Source organism: Lynx canadensis, chromosome F1, assembly GCF_007474595.2.
Source record: "Lynx canadensis isolate LIC74 chromosome F1, mLynCan4.pri.v2, whole genome shotgun sequence".
NCBI classification, from domain to species: Eukaryota; Metazoa; Chordata; class Mammalia; order Carnivora; family Felidae; genus Lynx; species Lynx canadensis.
This window is the reverse complement of record NC_044319.2, coordinates 18,183,494-18,208,355: the sequence shown is the minus strand read 5'-3', so window position 1 is coordinate 18,208,355 and position 24,862 is coordinate 18,183,494. Positions and strand designations below refer to the sequence as shown.

Below are 24,862 nucleotides of genomic sequence, written 5' to 3'. Positions count from 1 at the left end.
CTGCCCACATACACCAATTAACAAGTTTACCACCTCCCTCCCTCCTTTCTTTTTTTTTTTTTTTTTTTTTTTTTTTTTTTTTTTTTTTTTCAACGTTTATTTATTTTTCGGACAGAGAGAGACAGAGCATGAACGGGGGAGGGGCAGAGAGAGAGGGAGACACAGAATCAGAAACAGGCTCCAGGCTCTGAGCCATCAGCCCAGAGCCTGACGCGGGGCTCGAACTCACGGACTGCGAGATCGTGACCTGGCTGAAGTCGGACGCTTAACCGACTGCGCCACCCAGGCACCCCTCCCTCCCTCCTTTCTTACCTCCCTGTAACACTCACCAACCCCTGCATTGACCATCAAATGGAAATCCTCATATTGACTTCTGTCTCACAACAGAAGATACATCAAATCCATTAATTCATTAAAATAAACATGAGACAAACAACTGTATGTCAGGGCTGTTCTAGGCACGAGGTCTGTAGTGGTTAACAAGGGCCCTGATCTCACGGAGCTGATATTTCAAGCAAAGGAGAGACAAACTAACATAAGAAAACATAAGAAGGGATGAGTGTGACATACAGAATTAAATTAGTTGACATAATAGTGACTGAACAGCTTACTTAAATGAGGGGAAATCAGGAAAGTCCTCTCCAGGAGGTGCCATTTAAGTCGATATTGAAATGACAAGAGAAAATCCACCCAAGGAAGATCAGGGGAAAGAGGATTCCATGAAAATGAAGAGCCCTGGGGCGAAAACAAGCTTGATCCATTCAGCAGGCACGGGAGAGAGTCAGGGTGGCTGTGCAGTGAGGATGGTGAGTGTGGCTGGGGGAAGAAGCTAGGCGAGTAGGCAGGGGTCAGGTTGTAGCAGAGCCCGTGAGCCAGGTGGGGAATCCGGATCCTATTCTAAGTAGAGTGGGGACAAAGAAATTAAGAAGGGGAGTAATGGGTTCCGATCCACCTTTCACAAAGGCTCTTTCTGGATGTTGTGTGGGGAATGGAATCTGATGGGGAACAGAGGAAGACTGTGGTCGCCTTAAGGAGACGTGGCGTTGGTTGTGGGGTGTCTCATGGCCCTGAGGCTGCTCAACTGTTCAAGCTGCACCAGAGACTACACGCACATGAGACCTCTTCCCGGATCTCTGTTACTCTCTTGGGAGCCTAAGACTACAGGAAGAACGATCGTGGATGGTTGGTGCTGACTAGTGTCTACCGAAGTTTACCTTATTCACTCTCTGCAGATCCCCTCGCTTCCTCGGGTAGACTAAGTTGTTTGGCTTTCCTGTGCCTCAAGCAGCTGGTGTGTACACCTTCGGGCACACTTTACACCATGCACATGTCGTCTGCTCCACAGAAAACGAGTTCTGGGAGGGCTGTCGGTTGTCCTCGCCATCCCTGTGTCCCTAATTACCTGACACCTAGTACTTCGCAAAAACGCAATCATTAACGTCCGGTGGGACGTGTAATGCGAGAAATGCATCCCATGAGCAGGACACCCCAAGCCCCAGTCCCTTACCTCTTGGGTGAGTCGGGGTCAAAGCAGGTCTTGTGCACATCGGCCACCTCGGGGTCGCAGCAGTCCCCGTCGTCAAAGTCGTTCAGCATGTTGTTGCACTCCACGTGGCAGAGCCCGTCCCTGCGGTTCCAGGAGTAGCACCGGCCATGTAGGCGGCAGTCGCCCCCGTCATAGCCTGTGAGTGGGTGCTCACACTCAGGGTCACAGTGGTCATTGCCAATCTTGCTGGGCTCGCAGTTCACAAGCACAACCCGGTGGCGCAGGGTGGAGTTGTGGACCTGGTGGACGCTCAGCTGCCAGCTGATGTTGTAGCGGCTGAAGGCATGGTTCAGCGCCTTGTGCTGCCGGCTGATCTGCTCCTCGCTCACGGTGGGGTTCAGGCCCTCATCGTCACAGATGTTTACCACTCGGTAGCGGATCACCTTCTCTCCCTGGAGGGGCCGGTGCCCGTTGTAGTGGGAGATCAGTTCCACGTTGTCACAAGCCGTCCGTCCACAGAGTGGGGGCTTCAGAGGTGACACAATCTCAGGCTCAGGCTCAAAGCCATGCAGAACCTCACGCCGTGGGAACTCCCCATCTCTAAAGGGGGCCCACTGTTCTTCCAAGGGCTCAAAACTGGCTGTCAGGATGAGGGAGGCCAATTCTTCCACTCCAGCTGGACGCTGAGGACTGTGCTGGAGATGGCTTTGCGGGAGGGCAGTCGACCAGAAGACCAGGGTGCCCAGGTGTCCACGAAAATAGCGGCCGTCCTCAGAGCTATCCCCCCCCAGAAGCAAAGAGCGACAGGATGCCATGAAGGGGCTGTTCAGGGGACCAGATTGCTCTGGGCTACTGGCCACCCGAGTGCCATCCACATACAGAGCCATACGATGTCCGTCATAGGTGGCTGCCACGTGTGTCCATGTGCCTGGTTGGTAGCGACTGTTGCCAGTCACAATGGTGGCTTTCTTCACACGGTCGGTGCGAAGGGAGAAGAAGAAGCGAGCGTCTCGCCTTCCTGTGTCCTTCCCTGAGCGGATCCCTAGGGCCCAGCCCTTGTCACTGACAGTGTGGGAGCAGTTATCAAACACACCTGGGAAAGAAGGAAGAATCGAGGGGAGAAATACCAGATACAAAGGGGATGGAGAAAGGGAGAAGAAAACCCATATAAATAGCAAGAATGTAGGTTTTTAGGGGGAAAAAAATAAGTGATACAGATTCCCCACCTGAGATGCCTATCTAGTAACCCAGAGCAGGCCACTCTGGCAACTTCGTTCCCCAGAAGGAATCTGACTTGAGATTTGATCCAATTTAACTCATTCTGGTATTTTTCAGTCATCAGAATAGAAGCGAAAAAGACGATGTCTAATGCAAGTGATAAATGTGCTCTAGAATTTGTCACAAATGTTCCTCGTGCTGAGTCCACATCTTCCCCCCACTTCCCCAGAAGCCACAGGGTGGGGGCAGTCACAGTTTCTAGGAAAAATGGTCATCTCCCACTCCCTCAAAAGGTCCTTTGTTCTCATTTGAATACTGAAATGATGATTCTCACAGGGGACAGGAAGGAGTTGGTGAACCGGGAAGTCTCTCAGAGAACACTGTAACAGACATCATTCCTAGCCCACTATCCCCTCTAGTGCAAGGACACCCATCCACAGTGAACAACTGTTCCCCAGCTTCTGCACTGCCCCGCAGTCCCAGACCGAAAAGAACAGTCAAGGCAGTTATAAGAATGATTGTTCTATAACCGGTGATGCCCATCACAGTACAGAAGTGAAACTCTACAGGATAAATGAAGCTGAAGTTCCACACCACACACTACTTGACCGCCTTACTTACTGAATAAACAAAGAGGGGGATGCTTGGAGACAGCTAGATCGTCAGTGTGTTGGAAGCAGGAAAAAGGAGTCAGACAGAACACAACCACATATAAAAGAGGAATCCCGAAGGCAATTTGGACGCCTTGAATATTCCCAGCAACCCATCTGCAGTTACGAACCCACCATCCCTTCCCAGCACCTCTTCTACTACTAGTATGTAGGTAGAGTCTTGGGAGCAAACTTTACTTGTAAGTTACACAGAGGCAGTATATTCACGTAAGAAATGCTTAATAAACATTTCTTTAAATAATGAATAAGTGAGGGGCGCCTGGGTGGCTCAGTTGGTTCAGCATCTGACTTCAGTTCAGGTCATGATCTCTCAGTTCATGAGTTCAAGCCCCGCATCAGGCTCTGTGCTGACAGCTCAGAGTCTGGAGCTTACTTTGGATTCTGTGCCTCCTGCTCTCTCTGCCCCAACCCCTGCTTGTGTTCTCTCTCTCTCTCAAAAATAAATACGCATTCAAAAAAAAATGTTTAAAAAAATGAATAAATGATGAAGAAGTCTGCTAGCCTTTGGATCACATATCTGAGGCTAACAGCACAAGTTGTTCTCCCCCAACCTGGTTATAAGAATTGCATTTCTTACCCTGAGCTCCTATACAATCCAACCCAAACAGTAGTTCTCTATGGAGAGTCAGGACTTAAAAGCCAGGAGGCCTCCTGTTCTGATTCCAGTCAAGTGTTCGTAAAAGTCGCTGCTTTTTCATAAATGCTAGAAAATTTTTTCTTCTGTCTCTAGTATAAATCAGTAACTTGTGGTCTAAAAAAATAAAATAGAATAAAATAAAAATAAATAAAAATAACAAGACAGGGTCAGAGTGGCTCAGTTGGTTAAGCGTCTGACTTCAGCTCAGGTCATGATCTCACGGTCCGTGAGTTCAAGCCTTGTGTCGGGCTCTGTGCTGACAGCTCGGAGCCTGGAGCCTGCTTCGGATTCTGGGCCTCCCTCTCTTTCTGCCCTTCCCTTGCCCTCTCTCTCTCTCTCTCTCTCTCTCAAAAACAAACATTTAAAAATTAATAAAAATAAAAATAAAAGTAAACAAGACATTCTTTTTAACAAAAGCAATGCTAACAGTTAGACTGAAGTCCTGGTGAGGACTAGGTATAATGCAATGATGATGTTCCAGTTTTATTCATTGAGGAGGGTGTTGTTTTCACACTGAGGTCTGTCTGGTAAAGGAGCATAAGAGCTCCTACATTAACAGATTCTTGTATGGGGTAGACTTCCAACAGGGCATACAAATCTAGTGAGGTCAATAGTAAGCTCCCTGCTTCAGAGTTTCAATTTGGTTAACTTATTTTGATAAGTACATTTAGCCTTAATTATGTCCATCTCCTGACCTATGAACAAATGTACTACAATACTTAATATTTAATATCAGGACCATAGAGTTACTAATCTCTCGACTAGCAAATATCTGCTGGCTTTTAAGAGGAAGAATTGGAGAGGCTATTTCATATTTGTTGTACATAAATAGATGTGTCTACAGATCTTTCTTGACTTATGATGGACTTACTTCTTTATCAACTAATCCTAAGTTGAAAATGCATTTAACGTACCTGCCCTACTGAACATCACAGCTTAGCCTAGCCTCACCCCCCCCCCATCTCAGAACACCTACATTAGCCTACACTTGAGCAAAATCATCTAACACAACGACTATTTTACAATAGAGTGTCAAATACCTCGTGTAACTTATTGAATACCGCACTGCCAGTGAAACACAGAATGGTCATATGGATACAGACTGGCTGGAAGAGTATTAGCTGTTTACCCTTGTGAGCATGTGGCTCACTGGAGCCACATCCCTGCCACCCAGCATCACAAGAGAGTATTGGACCATCTACTGCCAGCCCGAGAAAAGCTCCAAATTCAGTATTCAAAAAGTAGTTTCTACTGAATGTGTGTCACTTTCACAACGTCATAAAGTCAAAGAATCATAAGTTGAGGGGTGCCTGGGCAGCTCAGGTGGTTAAGCTTTCGACTCTTTATCTCAGCTCAGGTCGTGATCTCACGGTTCGTGACTTAGAGCCCCGTGTTGGGGCTGTCGGCCCAGAGTCTGCCTGGGACTCTGTCTCTCCCTCTCTCTGCCCTTCCCTTGCTCTCTCTCTTTCTCTCTCAAAATAAATAAATAAACTTTAAAAAAAATCATAAGTTGAACCAATATAAGTCAAGGTTTGTCTATATGTGAGTTGAGGTATAAATTATTAGGCTTCATCTATCAATTAACAGATAATTTATATTTGGCATCTAGTTGCAATTTTGAATGCTTTTATTTACTGTTCTTAGAACTTCCATTTTAGCATCAATAAAATAATTGTTTCTACTTATTTATCTCATAGGAAGCTATAAAATTATTAATAGTGTGTCTAAAATGATATTTCTAACCTCTTGAGAATGACACAGAAGATGTAATTTTGTCATACTAGTCTAGATCTGATTAATCCAAGTGTTAGTAATTATATTAGAAAAGATTTATTCAACAAAAGCACTAAAATAGTCATTTTAGTTGGGAGCTGTAGCAAATATGATATAAGTATTACTTTTTAAATGATTACCAAAGTAATTATCCTTTGCTCTCTAATTTAATAAGATGTCCAAGTAGCGTATGAGAAACCTCACTCGGTGCTTAGATGACTGCATTTTATTTTTATTTTTCCTTTTTTTTTTTAAATGTTTACTTGTTTTGAGAGACACAGAGAGAGAGAGAGCATGAGTACGGGAGGGGCCGAGAGAGAGGGAAACACAGAATCCGAAGCGGGCTCCAGACTCCAAGGTGTCAGCACAGAGCCCGACGCGGGGCTCTAACTCACAAACCGCAAGCCGACGTTGGATGCTTAACTGACTGAGCCCCCCAGGAGCCTTTGGATTAGTGTCCTTCCAAGAAGTGGAAGAGAGCTAGCCCCCTGCCACGTGAGGACACAAGGAAGGGTCACCTGCAAACCACTGAGAGGATTTTACCAGACACTGAATCTGCTGGCGTCATGATTTTACACTTGCCAGCCGCCAGAACCGTGAGAAAAAAATTGCTTTTTTTAAGCCACCTAGTCGATGGTGTATTTGTTCCAGCAACCCAAACTAAGACTCCAATGTTATCAGCCATAGCTGCGGATCAGAACCACATGTGAAACTTTTACAGATACAGGTTCTTGCAAACCTATGCTGACAGCTTCTGCTACCCAACGTATTTACAAAAGAAGCCCGTCTTCTCACTGCTGCCTCATGTATGGAAATGCAGAAGACAGAAGTTGGGATTGGAAAGACGGTCATCAATGGTAAGTTAAATCAGACATGAAAGCGGAAAGCTCGTCTGAAACTGCTTTAAGCCATTTATTTAAGAATCGCATGTGATCAGGCGTTTGGGTACAACCTGTGCAACCATCGTACATACTTGCTCATTAATTCAGCAAACGAATGGAATGAGAGGCAGCTGAAAGAAATAAGGGCTTGTTAGGAATAGTGCACAGATATGATACTGACAGCGACCATGGCTAATTGATTGTCGAGGAACTGATAATTAATTGGGGCTTTTTATTATTGTAATAAAACTCATATTTAAGACTACTGAAATGAAAATAAATATCCCCCACTCCCAGTGAAAGATCTATTACTCCAAAAGAAGAAACTGTGGCACTGTGGCTAACGTCTCCCTGATAATCACTGCCATCAGCCCCAACTTCTTTCATAAAATCTTGAGTCCATCCTTGTGAGGATTTTCAAAATTCCCAAGGCCAAAGTAAGCAAATATTTCTATCCTCCCACATTGTCTATAGTCCATACTAGTAATCATCCCTTCCTCCAATGTAGAGGACATGGATAGAAAAGTATGATTCTCTTATCTCTTGGGACTGAATAAACCAGTACAGTTAGGCTGAAATTGAAGCCTCTGCTCAAACACAGACATAACCCCACCTCTGAATCTGTAACTTGAAGCTCCATGCTTCAGCCCTAGCTGGTGGGGAGAGGATCGTCTTGGTCACTTGAAGGACCGTCACCCTATTAAACCACACTGGATTCCCATTTCATCTCACTGTCTTGCTCCTTGTGGAAAATGAAATTTCACTTGGAATTAGTCATTTCCATTCATCAAACATTTACTGACCATCCCATTCATGCCAGACATAGCAACTCATTTCAGCTTTGGAAGAAAAAGCAGTCTTTGCCCTTGAGGATTTATACTCTCATGGGTGATTGGAAATATTATGAGGTGACTTCAACCTATCAGGACTTAAGATCAAGGAATACATAGGTGAGTGAAGACAGAGCCTGATCTCATACAGTCCAGTCTCCTAAGAGGAGAAAACTGATACCTGCTCTTGAAGAGTGGGGAAGAGTTGGCCAGGAAAAAGAATTATGGATCACTCTACACAGTGGGGACAGCAAGACGGAAGGCACCAGGGGTGGAAACAGGTCAAAGCAGGTCATGCATAACACAGTAAGGGGCTTGGACTGAGGAAGTTAGGGACTAGCTGAAGATTTCCCTACTGCTGCCAAATGCCTCTGATATCCCGAGAGCACACAGAGGAGAGGCAGCATGAAACACCCCATGGCTGGCCTTGCCCTGCACACTTGGTCCAACTGCAGTTAAGGAACTTTCCAAAGCTTGCAGATGGACAACTGTCGCACAAGAAATACATGAACGCTACAAGAGTTCCGTGCAGTCAGTCTGCCCACGCACTTGCTCAGGAGATATTTATGAACCAGTACTAGCTGCCGATCTCAGTATTTGTGCTGGGGATTTCTAGTGATCAAATGGTTATTTGAAATCATGGAACATTCGGGACAGTGCGAGAGATAAGCCTTAAATAAGGAACTACAGTGAGATATACTGACGGTTAGTATAGTCATGTGAACAGCAAAAGAACCTCTTTATTAAAATATGGAGGTGATATGGCAGAAATTCTCCCTGAAGTTATTAAATGGCAGCTTTCTAGCACTGACCCACCTTGTTAATAATTTGATTGTATCCAAATCTGCCTAATGAAACTAGGGGTACTCTGTTCACAGTCGGATTGTTTGAAAAGGTTAGGGAGACCTAAAGCCAAGGAACTCCAAGATGGAAGTTCAGACATTCCCAGAGCGAAGGTCATGACCATTCACCCAGAAGCATTTACTGTAAAATTCCTTATATCAAATATCCACTTCAGCTGAGTCTTCTAAATTGGGATGCGGTGCTCTTTTTGTGTTTTTTCTCTTACTTCTTAGCATGTAAAGATATCTCCCATTTGGGGCACATGGGTGGGTCTGGCAGTTAAGCATCCCGACTCTTGACTTGGGCTCAGGTCACGATCTCACGGTTTGTGAGGTCAAGCCCCACTTCGGACTCTGCGCTGACAGGGTGGAGCCTGCTCGGGATTCTCTCTCTCTCCCTCTCTCTCTCTTAAAATAAATAAGTAAACATTAAAAAAAAAAAAAGGTAACTCCGATTTATATTTGAGCTTTCCAAAGCAATCTAGTGTAACTATCATTCAAACGGTAAAGCCGTCTTATGAGCTTGGCAGGATAATGGTCACCTCATTGTATAGATGAAGATGCCGAGGCTCTGAGAAGTCGGGTGTCAGGCTGGGTGCAGAGAATACACTAGAGCTGAGGTGTCATGGTCTTGTATTGTTTTCCTTTTCAGTGTGTGCTGTCGGTTCTGGTGAGCCCGTCTGAGCCAGTTCCACCACGGTAAAGACCGACAAGGAAAACAGACACAAGCTGCCAAGTGTCTCCTTCTCCCTCTGACTAGTAAAGTAGATGTGTGTGCTTTGCTGGTGATCTGATCTTCTTATCACTTAAAAGGAGGAAATGTCACTTCAAGACTTACTATAAAGCCACAGTAATCAAGACAGTGTGGTATTAGTGAAAGAGTAGACCTACAGATCATTGAAACAAGACAGGAAGCCCAGAAATACACCCACATAAATTGAATCAACTGATCTTTGACCAGGAGCAAAAGCAATACAAGAGAGCAAAGACAGTCTCTTCGACAAACAGTGCTGGATCAATGAGTCCACATGCAAAAATATAAAGCTAGACACAGACCTTAGAGTCTTTACCAAAATTAACTCAAAACGGATCATAGACCGACACGCAAAATGTAAAACTATAAAAATCCTGGATGATAACAGGAGAAAACCTAGACGACCTTGGATTTGGTGATGACTTTTTTAGCTGCAACACCAAAACATGATCCATGAAAGAAATAGTTTATCAGCAAGACTCGATTAAAAATAAATATAAAAACTATTGCACTGCTAAAGACAGTATCAAACCAATGAGAAAACAAGTCACAGGCTGGGAAAGAATACTTGCAAAGGTCACATCTGATAAAGGACTCTGCTCCAGGACACACAAAGAACTTGTAAAGCTTAACAGTAATGACAGAAACAACCCAATTTCAAAGTGGGCCAAAGATCATAAGAGATAACTCACCAAAGACCTACAAATAGTAAACAGGCATATGGAAAGATACTCCACATCATCTGTCATCAGGGAAAGGCAAACTGAAGCCACAAGATAACACCACACATGTTGTAGAAGAGCCAAAATCCAGAACACGGACACCAAATGCTAGGAACATCTGGAACAACAGGAACTCTCCCACGTTGCTGGTGAAAATGCAAAATGGCACAGCTGCTTTGGAGGACAGTTTGGTGGCTTCTTGAAAAATTAAACAGGGGCGCCTGGGTGGCTCAGTCGGTTAAGTGTCCGACTTCGGCTCAGGTCATGATCTCGTGGTTCACGAGTTCGAGCCCCGCGTCGGGCTCTGTGCTGACAGCTCAGAGCCTGGAGCCTGCTTCTGATTCTGTGTCTCTCTCTCTCTCTGACCCTGCCCCCATTCATGCTCTGTCTCTCTCTGTCTCAAAAGTAAATAAACGTTAAAAAAAATAAAAAGAAAAATTAAACATTCTTATCATATGATCAAGAAATCACACTCTTTGATATTTACCCAAAGGAACTGAAAACTCTGTTCACACAAAAACCTGCACACAGATGTTTGGAGCAGCTTTATTCATAATTGCCAAATCTTGAGAGCAACCAAGATGTCCTTGAGTAGGTAAGTAGATAAATTAACTGTGGTGTAGACAGACAATGGGATGTTATTCAGCACTAAAAAGAAATGAGCTACCTAGCCATGAAAAAAAAAAAAAACATGGAGGAAGCATAAATGCATATTACAAAGTCAAAGAAGCCAATCTAATAATCTATATACAGCATGATTCCAACTACATGACATTCTGGAAAAGGCAAAACTATGAAGATATTAAAAAGATCAGTGATTGGGGCGCCTGGGTGGCGCAGTCGGTTAAGCGTCCAACTTCAGCCAGGTCACGATCTCGCGGTCCGGGAGTTCGAGCCCCGCGTCAGGCTCTGGGCTGATGGCTCAGAGCCTGGAGCCTGTTTCCGATTCTGTGTCTCCCTCTCTCTCTGCCCCTCCCCCGTTCATGCTCTGTCTCTCTCTGTCCCCCAAAAAATAAATAAACGTTGAAAAAAAAATCAAAAAAAAAAAAGATCAGTGATTGCCAGGGGTGAGGGGAGACACATGAACGGGCAGAGCGGAGAAGATTTTTAGGGCAATGAAGATAATCTGTGTGATGTTATCATGATGGATATATGTCATTTTACTTGGTCCAAACCCAAAGAATTTGCAATACAAAGGGTGACCCTTAAGTAAACTCTGGACTGGTGATGATGCTGTGTCAATATAGGTTCATTCTTGGTAAAAAAAATAAAATGTACCATGCTGTACCATGCTGGTGAGTGACATCAAGCATGGCAAAGCCCATGCATGGTCAGGGTGGAAGACATATGGGAAATCTCTGTATCTTCCTCTAAAATTTTATTGTATGATGGCTCAGAGCCTGGAGCCTGTTTCCGATTCTGTGTCTCCCTCTCTCTCTGCCCCTCCCCCGTTCATGCTCTGTCTCTCTCTGTCCCAAAAATAAATAAACGTTGAAAAAAAAAAATTTTAAAAAGGGGCGCCTGGGTGGCGCAGTCAGTTAAGCGTCCGACTTCAGCCAGGTCACGATCTCGCGGTCCGTGAGTTCGAGCCCCGCGTCGGGCTCTGGGCTGATGGCTCAGAGCCTGGAGCCTGTTTCCGATTCTGTGTCTCCCTCTCTCTCTGCCCCTCCCCCGTTCATGCTCTGTCTCTCTCTGTCCCAAAAATAAATAAACGTTGAAAAAAAAAAAATTTAAAATTTTATTGTATACCTAAAACTTCTAAAAATATTAAGTCTTAAAAAAAAGAGAGGATAAATGTTGCCTCCACTTTGGATTTTGAGCCTTAAAATGCCTATCCACTTTAAGCATCCAGTAACCAACCGTGCCAGTTCAGCACAATTTGTTCAGCCCCTTTGACCACAAAGGGGATCACAGAGCTGCCTGCAAGCTCGTGTACACGTTCTCAGGAGGGGCACCAGACCCGCTTTCTTAACTCCACCAGGTAGGAGCAAGATGGACTTTGATTCAAAAGAAAAATGACCAAATCCCCATTTAACAGGCCTCTCTCTTCTCGGCCTAGCAGAGAGGAGGCTGATAAGACCAACCCAACCTAAGCCAACACACTATACATGGTACAACTCTGAACTTGTGCAACACTGAGATTTTACAAGTTTGGATGTATATGTGATAAAAGCAAACGTGTTATAACTGGTGTTTATTCATCAAAGTCACATTCTTGGGAGGAACAGAGGGACCAAGTCGTTCAGCATGATTTATGAAATCACTCAACACGAGACTGAACTAGGATAGCCCACGGGTCGGAAAAATGAGATTGAATGATGTAACTTGAAAAATGGTGGTTGGTGGTACTGAGGCCAAACATTTGGACCACGTCATCTTAAAACTTTAAGAATCATTCTTCCAGCTCTTGCTCAGAACTGGCTCCCGTCATGCATCAATGTTTGCTAAATTGACAATTGTCCAAGCACCCTACCTTGTATTTAACATAAGGTTTGAGAAAAAGGAAAGTAAACTGGAGGAGTACATCCGATTCATTGTATTTCTACTGTAAACTCCAAAACTCATTTGTAGAGACCATGGGTATCTTAACAGAGCTACGTACCCATGTGAGTCTTCAGGAAAAAGCATTTGCATCCAGTTCTCTATTACTATAAATTGCATTTGGTATTAATAGAATCCATTTCCGTCAAGGAGAAAAGCCTTCTTCAAACTGGGATACAGTCTCCCTGAGTGATTGTGAGAGATTTTAATAGTGGCAAACATCATAGCTAAAGAGTTACAGACAACTGTTTAATGGGTAAGTTTTTCAATGTGGCCCCTGTCGAGGAACAATCCTGCTTCTCTGCATTCCTTAGGTTCTTTCTTTGCGCTCAGGAGATCTGCTGCTTATGACAAGAGGAAATAAAGAGACCTCAACTACCTTTTACGAAAGACCTACCATGCGCCACCCCTGTTAAACCCTACCACAAGTGTACGTGCTGATTTTATGATCCTCAGTTACAGACTAAAACCTGAGGATCATAGAAGTTAAGCAAATCATCCACAGTCTATCATCTAGGAAGGGCCAGAGACAGGGACCAAAACCACGTCTGTTTGACCAAAAAGCCCCAGCTTTTCCCACGATACTAAAATATCTCAAATATTGAGAAACAAGTGTCCAGTTACTGCTTTGAAGCAAGACCAGCAACACAGGCTGGTGGGCGTGGCAGCAACAAAGATGCAGACCACTCTGAAGGCGACTGGGATCGGTCTTAAAGGACTGTGGAGGCTAACATCCACCCCCAGAAACCACGTGCAGGATAGACAGACTGGCTGGCTGCCTGACATGTCCACGTTGCCCAGTACCTAAGCTGAGAGGCGGGCTGGCTGAATTTTATAAGATTTCTGGGTGGTCCCATAGGCCTTCCTGTGACACATGACACTCAGTCATCAACTCTAGGGGACCCTGAGGCAACACAGAGTTTCTCACCCCAAAGCCAGGACAGCAACTGAAGGTGGAAGGGAGGCCCACGTAAAGAACCCTCAACGGAAAACTCCCTGGGGCGCCTGGGTGGCTCAGCCGGTACTCGGGTGCAGTTCATGATCTTGTGGTTTGTGGGTTTGAGCCCCGTGTCGGGCTCTGTGCTGACACTGTAGACAGAGCCTGGAGCCTGCTTCAGATTCTCTCTCTCTCAAAAATAAATAAACATTTAAAAAAAATTTTTAACTAAAAACTCCCTTCCAAGCCAGTCGCTTCCACCCCCACTTTCTCCTTTTCTTGGTTTCCCCATTAGGTATTAGTGGGGAAGGGGACCCTGTATTAGAAGAGAATGTAACAGAAAAGGGAGGTGGGTGGTCCAGGTAGGAGCTGCCTCCACCTCTCAACCAATCTGCTCAAGCTGCTCTGCCCGCTTGCTGGTGGAGAAGGATCCACCAGAAATCTTCCCTCTCCCCTACTGGGATCTTCCGTCAGTTGGTTTTGACCAGACAGAGGGAGTTACGTTTCCACAGTGCTCTTGGCATCATAATTATGAGGAAAGTATCATCAACTCCAGGAGTTATAAAAGTCAATATAAAGTGAGATTAAAAAAAAAAAATCTTCTGGGGCGCCTGGGTGGCGCAGTCGGTTAAGCGTCCGACATCAGCCAGGTCACGATCTCGCGGTCCGGGAGTTCGAGCCCCGCGTCGGGCTCTGTGCTGACAGCTCGGAGCCTGGAGCCTGTTTCCGATTCTGTGTCTCCCTCTCTCTCTGCCCCTTCCCCGTTCATGCTCTGTCTCTCTCTGTCCCAAAAATAAATAAAAAACGTTGAAAAAAAAAATTAAAAAAAAACAAAAAATCTTCTGAGAACTGTCAGGAATCAACCTGTCCTTGGCATTCTTATTTTATGGTAATGACAAAAGGGGGAAAGGAGCATCTCATACCCTTTTCTTCAAAACAAAGGAGTATCTGTGTTTCAAGAACATTATGTGAACTTATTTCAGACTGTTGAAGTAAATGGAAAAGAAAAAAAAGGCTATGAGAGGCTATGCAGGCCCAGTGCCGAGAAGGATGCACAGAGATTCATTCTCTTACACGCCCCCAATTAAACCCCACTCTCCAGTCAACATGTCATTTTCTGACATCAACGTTCTAGCCCCGTAAATAATGCCATATAGCTCCCTTCCTGTGAAATGCCCCCCACCCATGGGCATGTCCTTTGGAAGTCAGCCTGAGCTCCACCTTGTCCGTGAAGCCTTCCTTGACCGCCCCACAGAGCGGCTCAGGGAGCTGAATGCTACTGTGCTATTTTCTTTACACCATCAAGCAATTTGAGGGTGCCGTGAGGGCAAGAGCCTGTCTCGGACACCCATGAATTTCCCACAGGGTCAAGAGAGGAATAGGTTGTAGTTCCCCATTGCACCGACTCTGTTCCGGAAGTCAAACTGAGTCATGAGTCTTGACTCAGAGAAGAAACCTTCGCCACCGGGGTGGGAGTGGGGGGTGGGGGGGGAGACAGGCAGTGTGGCCCCAAAGCCCTACAACTGCACGTGAACCAGAGGGATGACACAACGGGGACTGAGCTTTCTCTTCACCGTGTAACCGTGAGTGCCTGGACGTCCCGTGACGCTAGACGTCTTTTTCCCAACCCTCGCAGAATACACTGCTTCCTTGTGGCTCCTAACAGATGCGTTACAGCACATGCAGTAAAACCGACTGACATCTTCTCTTGGGCAAAGCCCCACTTTGGAGAGAACACCTGTCCATGGCAGAGCCCCGCAGAAGGGATCGTTTAACTACAACCACAAGCCAAGGTGGTGGAAGATAAGGTAAGGCCCAGGCAGAAATCCTGTCCTTGGCACAGGGATGGCCACAGAACGTCACTTTCAGGAAAGCCCCATGGCAGAGTTCTCTCTGCACTTCTGGGAGAATAAGAGTTGGGAGAGTCCTGCTTCTCCCAGAAGGCCCATCAGCTTCCAGGAAGGTGAAGTTCTATTCAACAAAACAGAGGAGTCATGCACAGTGTCATCAGCTCTGGTAACTAAAAAAACATGCTGTATGGTGCAAGTTTGTTTTTATGAGAAAAATGAGCAAAAAACAGAGCCAGGTTAGGTCATGACCATAAATCAACCTGATACAAGGCAAGGTCTTTTCTCAGGATGTTAGGCCTGTGCCCCCACCCACCCCCCAGCCACCCGACACGTATATCTACTGCCTTCTGCAGAACTACTTACCCAACAGCTTACCCCCCCCAGAGAGGCCAAGAGGGGAACAGAAAGGACCAAGGAGGAGGAGACAGGCCATTCATCAAGGACCACACAACCTGGCAGACAGCAGGGCCATGTCAGCAGGAAGAGGAGAAAGTGAAAAAAGCAGCCCAGGGAGGTGTTTTTCAGCTGCTCTAGATAACTTTCCTTCCAGACGGGATTAGGCGCAGCTTTTTATCTGTGAGTCCAAGCTTTTATAAATTAGAGCCCAGAGTGGGAAAATCCTCCTGGGAACATTTCACTAGCATCTTCCCAGCACATTTGTCAACATCTTCTCGCAGTCCACTCTTCCTCTTCGTCACGCTCTCGCTGTGAGCAAAGATGGTCAGAACCGGGATGGGGGGCTTCCCTGGCTTTCCAGAGACCGCTTGGGCAGGGGTGAGAGTCAATGCAGCGCTTGGCAGGGAGAGGAGAGAGCGGGGAAGCACAGAGTGAGGTGGTCGGGGACAAGAATCCAAAGGCATTTGCAACCTCAGAAGCCATGGTCCGCACAGGACCTCAGAAAGCAGCTAGCAAGGGAGCTAAATCCAAACACCACCACCTTTTACCTTTAATCAACAGTGTCTGCCTACAAATTCAGGCTGAAAGGGTCCACAGACCCCTTAACAGGCCAACTCTAGTCCAGGGCTGTTCAGATCTCACTGAACAACTTACTTGGGTTACTGTGGGTATGAACAACCCAGGGACCCGAATAAATGCAGATTCTGATTCAGTAGGACCCGGGCGGCACCTCAAATTCTGTATTTCCAACCAGCTTCCAGATGAAGCCAACGCTCCTGGCCTTCACACCACACTATGCGAGTAGCCGGCTTCTAAAGGAGAGCAGATCACGATCTCTGAGAACGGGCCTCTGTCAGCAGTGGGTGAGGGATGGAGCTCAGCTAGCTAGTGACTTTGATACATAAAGCTCCTCCACTCCCACCCTCGTCCATGACTGTGCCTGGGGGCTCAGTCGGTTAAGTGTCCGACTTTGGCTCACGTCATGATCAGGTCCGTGAGTTCGAGCCCCACGTCGGGCTCTATGCTGACAGCTCAGAGCCGGTATGGAGCCCACTTCGGATCCTGTGTCTCCCTCTCTCTCCGCCCCTCCCCCAGTCGTGCTCTGTCTTCTCTCTCTCTCAAAAAATGAGTAAGCATTAAATATATATATATATATATATATATATATATATATATATATATATAAAAGAAAAACAGTACAGTCCACCCAAACAATATATTTTTGGTAGAATACTATTCTACCTTCAGAAATAACATTTTTGGGAGACTGGGGGAATTGGATGAAGGGGGGGTCAAAAGGTACAAACGTCCAGTTGTAAGTTAAATTAAGTACTGGGAAAATAACACACAACATGATGACTATAGTTCACATCACTGTAAGGTATATTTGAAAGTTGCTAAGAGAATAGATCTTAAAAGTTCCCATCACAAGGGAAAAAAACCTTTTTTCCCCGTTTTTCTTTTCTTTTCTTTTTTTTTTTTTTTTTTTATCTATATGAGATGATGAAAGTTAACTAGACATGTTGTGGTAATTTATAATATACAGTCAAGTCATTACGCTGTAGACCTTAAACTTACATAGTGCTTTAGGTCAATTACGTCTCAATAAAACTGAAAGATAAATAACTGAGTAAATAAATAAAATTTTCAAAAATAAGATAGCTGGAGGTAAAACTCAGCAAACGTCTAAGATGGCAACACAGGAAGACCCTGAATTCACTTCCTCCCATAGACACACCAGCTCTGCAGCTACATGTGGAACCACTTCTCTACAAAACCTAAAGCCGTGGGGGATGGGCATTGTGGAGGGTGCCTGTTGGGATGAGCACTGGGTGTTGTGTGGAAACCAATTTGACAAGAAATTTCGTATTAAAAAAATAAAAATAAAAATAAATAAAAAATAAAAAAATAAAAAACCTACAGCCTGGCTGAGTGATGACTATCCATCTGGCAAACGAGCAGGTAGGAGAGGCCGGGACGGGTTCACCACAAACCCCATCCTCAGCATAGTGACCCACAACCAGGAGGGAACTCAAGCCCAAAGGTTCTCCCTGAGGAGTGAAAGGTTCCAGCCCCTCACTGGGTACCCCAATGTTTAAGATACACGCTTGAGAGACAAGCCCCCCCCCCAGAACATCTAACTCTGAAAACCAATGGGGCTTGTGTCCCGACAAGACACGACTAGCGATCTGAGAGCCATCCATGAAGAGTTGGTGCGCTCTGACTCACCTGCCCAGGGTCCAGCTCAGATGCAGCCAATGTTGCCCAGACTTCAAGTGAAGGAAGCCCATCTGCTGACATTCAAGTGCTGGCCAGAGGGGCAGGTGTCCAACGTACCACGCGCATCGCAGCCTGCCAGAACGCATTCTAGGGATGCAGACTGGCTGGGCTCTCTCAGTGCTGCTCTTTACTGTGCCCCGAGCTCCAGTAACTCCCGGGAAGCAGCTTTTAGACACATCTGTTGCCCTGATTTTTGCGGCTGCTGCCTAGGGGATGCCCCCTTGGTCTCCTGGCTCCGTAGGTCAGGGGAGCTTGCGTCCCCTGGTCCCATGGGACTGTAATGATGGTGTCACCAAACACATACCCCTATCTGGTGTCCCGATTTCTGCCACTGTTGCCAGGGAACACATTGTCAGGCTTTGGTGGCCAGTGAGTTTATGATCCTGACTCCCACAGATCCGTACCAAGGGAGAAAGGGTGCTTAAACGGCTACCACCCGTAGGACAAAGCAAGAGGCAGCAGACCCAGGAGCTTTGTCTTTCTGTGGACTAACCCTCCTGACTGTGGCCCAAGGGGCAGGCTTCCAATTAAACACGCATCTTGGGGTTGACTGTCTCCTTTCCAGAGACCCCTGAATGGTGGGCACTCTCTTCATGCTCTCCTTATGCCATGCTCCAGAGCACCAGTGTCTGGAGGGGAGCTTGACATGCATCTGGTACCTTGGTTTTTATTCAGGTGGAGGCAGGGGTGTCGTATTCCTGGGATCCACGGGACTGTGGCAATCAGACAGACCTTCCTTGGCAGGTGGTTTCCACCCCCAGGCACTGCATGGAGGGCAGATGGAGACACATTCGCCAGTATTTCTACGAAGGAGGCCTCTTTGCTTGCGATGGAGCTCCGGACGGAAGGTCAGGCCTCAGAGGTGACACACATTTAGTGGCCTACAGAGCTGCTCTCAAGGAACATGGGCTGTGGACACCATCGTGGCTCTCCCTCTGCCTTGTTCCAGAGTGTCAGGACCCAGAAAAGAACTCAGCTGGAGCCCCCGTTTCTGGGACTGCCAGCCAGGGTTGTGAGATGATGTGACCACATCATCATTACCTCAGGACATCTCAGGACATTTAAATTCTTTTTCTCCCACATAAAGAAATAAATAGTTGACGTTTAAAAAGTGCTGAAATGTTCCTTACATCTACTCATTCCCAGTAAAAAAAAGAAAACGGTCTCCTAATTAGTAATTTTAAACACATGGATTTTTGGGAGAGGAACATAATTTCGACCACTTTTAATAACCTTTGAGAATGAACAGTATGAAATTTCCCGAGCATTCATTCACACACTCCGCTGGTCCTGTGATTCTGGATTCCGCGAACATGCCATCAATGCCTGAACGAGGAAAGGCTGGTTTGCACGATGAGCATCTGCCTCGGGAGGGGTGTGGGCTGGGCCCCTTTTCCCTCGGCAGCCCACCTAGACTACAACAGACGCATCTCAGCCTGCCAGAACACATTCTAGGGATGCAGACTGGCATCCCTAGGAAAGCAAGTCCTTGGCATTCCAGCAAGCCAAGAGAAAGGATCACAGCCTCCAAATGCAGAAGGTAGGCTGTGCAAAAGCTAAGAGAATGATCGGAAATCCCACCCCTGGAGTGTTTTGAATCTCTTCGTCTTTGAGAAGACACTTTAGTACCTTGCACAGGCCAGTCCTGGGAGAGACAGAGTCACAGGGGCACCCACAGCTGGGGGCTTCCACTCTGTTTCTGCAATCTTCTCCCATTTCTATCAAGGTCCCTCTGAGAACTCTTAAAATTCCAACTGAAGAGCACCAACACCAATATCCTGGTTTCTCCTTTCCTCTGCCAAATAAATAATTTTGAGATCTCTCTCAAAAATTTGTTTTGCCATTTCATTCGCTAGGTATGGTTTACAGAATCAAAGAAGTGTTTTTTTGTTTTTTGTTTTTTAAATTTTTTTTTCAACGTTTTTATTTATTTTTGGGACAGAGAGAGACAGAGCATGAACGGGGGAGGGGCAGAGAGAGAGGGAGACACAGAATCGGAAACAGGCTCCAGGCTCTGAGCCATCAGCCCAGAGCCTGACGTGGGGCTCGAACTCCCGGACCGCGAGATCGTGACCTGGCTGAAGTCGGACGCTTAACCAACTGCGCCACCCAGGCGCCCCTCAAAGAAGTGTTTAAATGGTGTTAAATATATACTTGATTCAGAGGCGTTGCAGGAGCCTTTAGTCAAAGGAAGCTTTGGAGAAGATCCTTGTACAATGAAAATAACCTCCCAACTTATCAGTCAACTAAGGTCAGATGTTTGCATATCAGGTTTTCGTAAAGCGAGACATCACAGTATTAGGTACTCGTCCAACACGTCTCATATTCACTCAATGAACACGTACTGTCTATGTTTACTTAATACTATCTGAACGTTTTTGCCTCTACCGTGTGGTTACAAATTAACCCACAGAGACCCTGACAGCTTTCTAGGGTGCAAAGGCCCACAAAACCCAAATATTATGCCGATCAGACCCTAAAGGCTCAGAGCTCCCTTTTCCACCAGTTTGAAAGTCTGAGAAAAAACCAGACTTCAGGGTGTGTGTTCTCAAATTAAATCCAGGTGAGTCTTCAGAGCCCAGTGTTCAAAGAGAACACTTCAAGCTGACCTATGAGTCAAGCCCTGCTGTGACACAGCTTTGGCTGCCTGGCCTCTGCATGAGAAAGAGAAAGAACAAGGAAAATGGGTGATTAATTGGCATTTCAGGTTATATGAGGACTAAAATCATATTTTTTTCCCTTTCTTATTGAAAGTCTTTTTAAAATGTTTTCTTCTGTTTTCCACTAAGAAATTTAATTTTTTTTAATGTTTATTATTTATTTTTGAGAGAGAGAGACAGAGTGTGAGCAGGGGAGTGGCAGAGACAGAGAGGGAGACACAGAATCGGAAGCAGGCTCCAGGCTCTGAGCTGTCAGCACAGAGCCCGACGCGGGGCTGGAACTCAGGAACCGTGAGAGCATAACCTGAGCTGAAGTCGGAAGCTTAACCGACTGAGCCACCCAGGCTCCCCATCCAACAAGAAACTTAAATTGACCAAAAGCAACCTGGAAGAGTTGAAATAGTACCAAATTGGGAACCAAAAAACTTGGAATCTGGTCCCAGCCTACTGCTGTGTGATGTCTGGAAAGTGCCTTTCCCTCTCTGGGCCTCATGTTCCCATCTGTGAAGTAGAGGCTGGGCTGGGTTGTCACCAGGCCCATGTTGTTCTGAGAGTCCATGCCTGGGATCTCTAGGCTCATCCTGAAGGACTTCAAGGTCCTCATCCTTCTCATCACTTCTCACTGTTACACATCCTGTGACAGTCCACAGAGGGTAGAAAGGATTGAGCTGAACCTACATTTTGATGGGCAGGTTTTGTTTCTACTAGATCCCTCCTTTGAATTCATCTTGCAATCATATGCTTCTATCTCCTAAAAAAGTGGAACCACTAAAACATGATGGTTAGTTGAGGATACTGGGTAGTTGGAATCCAGTGTATCAAGATTTCGCTACAAGTAATTCAATGCCCAACTGTGTCACAGTAAATATACATGCACATCTACGCGTAGGAGCTCAGGAAAAAGCGAATCTGCATGGACCAAAATGGACAGAGGAGGCCTCAGAGAAGAGGGGCACGAGCCAGCCCCGGTCTGATCGGCTGGCAGTGTCTTGAAGGCTTTGGGTCCTTCCCGTGCTATCGCATCACCATGGAAGGATGAAAATAGCAACTAGCACTGACTGACCTCACACTATGCCCCAGGCACAGCGCTAAGCACATGCTGTGCATTAATTTATTTAATCATCACAGCAATTCTATGAAAGAGAAATGGTCGTGATGCCAGTTTTACCAATGAGGGGACTTTAACCTGCCAAGTTCACACAGTTAGTCAAGGGCTTAAGCCCAGAACACCTGCCTGCAGATCCTGAATTCCTAACCACTACATTAAGGAAAGAATTTAAAAAAATAAAAAAAGGAAAAGAAAGAATTTAGATGGAGGAAGAGATCGAGGTAGGGCCTTTCAGGTAGGGAGTCCGTTTGTGCAGAGGCCAGGAGCTGGTAAGAGGGGGGTCATGTGGAGGGGAGAGATAAGACTTCCCTGACTTGGGAAAGCGGTTGACTCTGGGAGTGAGGAGAGAGCAGGTTCTGTGTGTGGAAAGTGGCTAGATTATTCTCAATTCATTCTATTCAAAGTGTCCACTCGACTCTAGACCCTGTCTTGGGTGCTGGGGTGACACATACATGATCAAGATCCAGCCGAGCCCCCAGAAGCCTGCAGGCAATCAGAGGGCTCCCGCCACTGAGCTGAGTAGCTTGAACTTGAGCGGGAGGTGGAAGCCACCATGGTTCTGGACTAGAGAAAAGACTGGAAGTCTGCAGTCAGGTGGGAGGCAGGGCCAGGAGGAGGGATGGTGACAGAAGTTCCAGGAACAGCAAGGTCAGCAGGTGCCTTCCTCCTTCCTGCCTGGCTTTCTGCAGCCAGCATATGGCACGTCTCTCCTAAGTTCCCAGACCTTGCCGTGGGCAGAAAGCCAGAAGGGGTGGGGCCACCTGCTCACATCCCCTCCTCTGCCATGGCTGCTCCTGGCTAAGGTCAGGCCAGTGACACTCAGCACTCTGTCCAAGGGCGAAGTAAGACTGCCACACCCAGGGAGGGAGCCGTGCCCAAGATTACCTCCATCCACAGGACGCATGCCACAGGCTAGAATCATAAGGATTATAAGGATATTCTACTGTGCAATTATTTCAAATTATTAATGTGCTTTGAAACAAACAATGTCTAAAATACATCTCTGCTATGGCTAGTGCTTATTATTATTCTCCATAAAGTTGGAACTTATTTCAAAATAGTTCTTGAATACCTACTTTGTATTCAATAAATATCTGTCAAATAAATAAATTAGTGAGTGAATAGATTAAAAATAATGGAGCTAGGTACCACCTGTGTTTTATGTTAAAAGAATTCCACCCCCTAAAAAAAAAAAAAAAACCTTTGTGATAACTCCAGATTTTTAGGGAACCAGAGAAGGAGCAAAGGCTGGAAATACTTGGAACCCAAGGAAAGTTTCCAGGTCCCTTCTTGGCCTCTCCTTCAGATTAACAAGATTAACTTTCCCTAGGTATACTCTCTATCCCTTCCTTTCTCTAATGTTAACAGAAGCACAAAACAAAAGTTCTAGGGAGAGAATGAGAAAGAGATCATATGTTCAAACCAGAGGAAGCAAATAAATAGAAGAGATAATTTCTGAAAATTTAGAAATAATCATAGGGGCACCTGGGTGGCTCAGTCAGTTAAGCTTCTGACTCTTGATTTCAGCTCAGGTCATGATCTCACAATTTGTGAGTTTGAGCCCTTGCTTTGGGCTCCACAATGACAGTGTAAAACCTGCTTGGGATTCTCTCTTTCTCTCTCTCTCTGCCCTCCCCCCCCACTTGCATACATGCTCTCTCTCAAAATAAATAAACTTACAAAAACAAAAAGAAAGAATCATAGTTAAACCAAGTTGCAATCATATCCAGTTTTTCTAGGAGACTAGATCTTGGTCAGTATCTCTCAAGTATTGATAGATTTGGGGAGTTGAGGAAGTTGAAGTGGGGGCTGAGAGTAACCACTCCTTCTAGGGTATTGTTGAGTGAATTTAAAACCTCTTGGCCACCTTCTAAATCAATAGGACTTGGAGATTACCATGCTTCCTGTGTCTACTTCCAGACAGAATTCGCTCTACAGTCTGCATCAAGACCTACATCTCGCCCTTCGTGTGTTCACCCATTCATTCATGCTCATCAAACATGTGCTGGATGAGCTTTATTTGCTGATAATGCACCCAGTGCCATGGGTGCAGCCATGTACAAAGGACAACCCCTGACCTCAAGCAGCCTATAGCTCAGTGGGGAGCTGGCCCGGGAGAGAAATGGCACAGGAGTAGGGGCCACGTGTGTCCATTTCACATCAGCCCCCAGCACAGTGCCTGGCACACAGCAGGAACCCAGTAAGTATCTGTTGAATAAATAAACGTGGAATGGGAATTACGGGAAGTTGCTCTGAGTGTCTTCATAAGGCTGAGTACAGGTTACTGGGAGAACCCGGCAGAGAACAAACCTACCTTGGTCAGTGAGACCAAGGAAGATTTCCTGGAGGAAATCATATTAACTAAAAAGCCAGGAAGTGACTTAGAGTAAGTTAGATGAATGTGGGTTTGGGGAAACGGTTTTCTGTTGGGAGGAAAAGGGCAAAGGGCAGAGGCCAGAGGCCAGAGGTCCGGGAAAGAGTGGTATATCTGTGTCACTGCTTGTAGTCTGGTGTTGAAGGAATTAACTGAGTGAGTGTGGGTGTGTGCGTGTGTGTGCGTGTGTGTGTGTATGGGAATGGGTTTGTGAGCGTGTGTCAATCCTGGAGGGCAGTGACGAGTCTGAGGGCATAAGTAGGGTCCCACGTGGCAAATGAAGGCAGCAAAACTTGACCCTGAGCACACAGTGTGGTCACCCAAGGGTCGGGGCAGGAAAGTGACTTGAGCTGCTTTGTATTTGAGAAAACTCCCTTTGGTGCAATTAGCCGAGGGATGAATCGATCCGTCAGGTGAGAGACGTCCGCAATTAATGTGGCCAAAAGGAAGGTAGGGGCCGCACAGGTCCGAAAGATACTGTCCAGGTAAAGTAGCCATGATTTGGTGACTGGTTCCTGGTATTATACGGGATATGTATTGTGGGCGGTAGGGGCGAGGGGTCTCCATGTGGGACAGGAACTCCCAAGTTCTGGCCTGTGTGGATGGAGCCCTTTGCTGAGAGCAAAAACAAAAAACAAAACAACAAAACAGAGAAGGGTTCGGTTGGGATAGGCTGGGCCCTCCACTCCTTCCTGCTCCTGCCATAGAAGTTAGAGACTGCTCGGCCCAGCGGGCAAAAGCGTGTCGTCCAGGAACAGAGCGCTCAGGTTCCGATCCTGGGGCTGCATGAATAGGCTGTGTGATCTTGGGCAGCGTCCTATCCTGTTCTGCTCTGTGCTCCGGCTCCTCCAGCTACTTCCTCGACTTGTTCTGAGGAGCACATGTGTTCAGGCTTGTGTGGT

The 24,862-nt window shown here is 46.1% G+C and overlaps 1 protein-coding gene across 1 annotated transcript in view; it reads right to left on the bottom strand.

Annotated features, from left to right (window-relative positions):
* The window catches only part of LOC116737828 (pappalysin-2-like), a 123,714-nt gene that overhangs the window by 85,163 nt on the left and 13,689 nt on the right, over positions 1-24,862 (bottom strand). Inside the window, exon 2 of the mRNA XM_032591706.1 lies at positions 1,508-2,579. Coding sequence (XP_032447597.1) covers positions 1,508-2,579 — 1,072 coding nt within the window. The remainder of the gene's footprint in view (positions 1-1,507; positions 2,580-24,862) is intronic.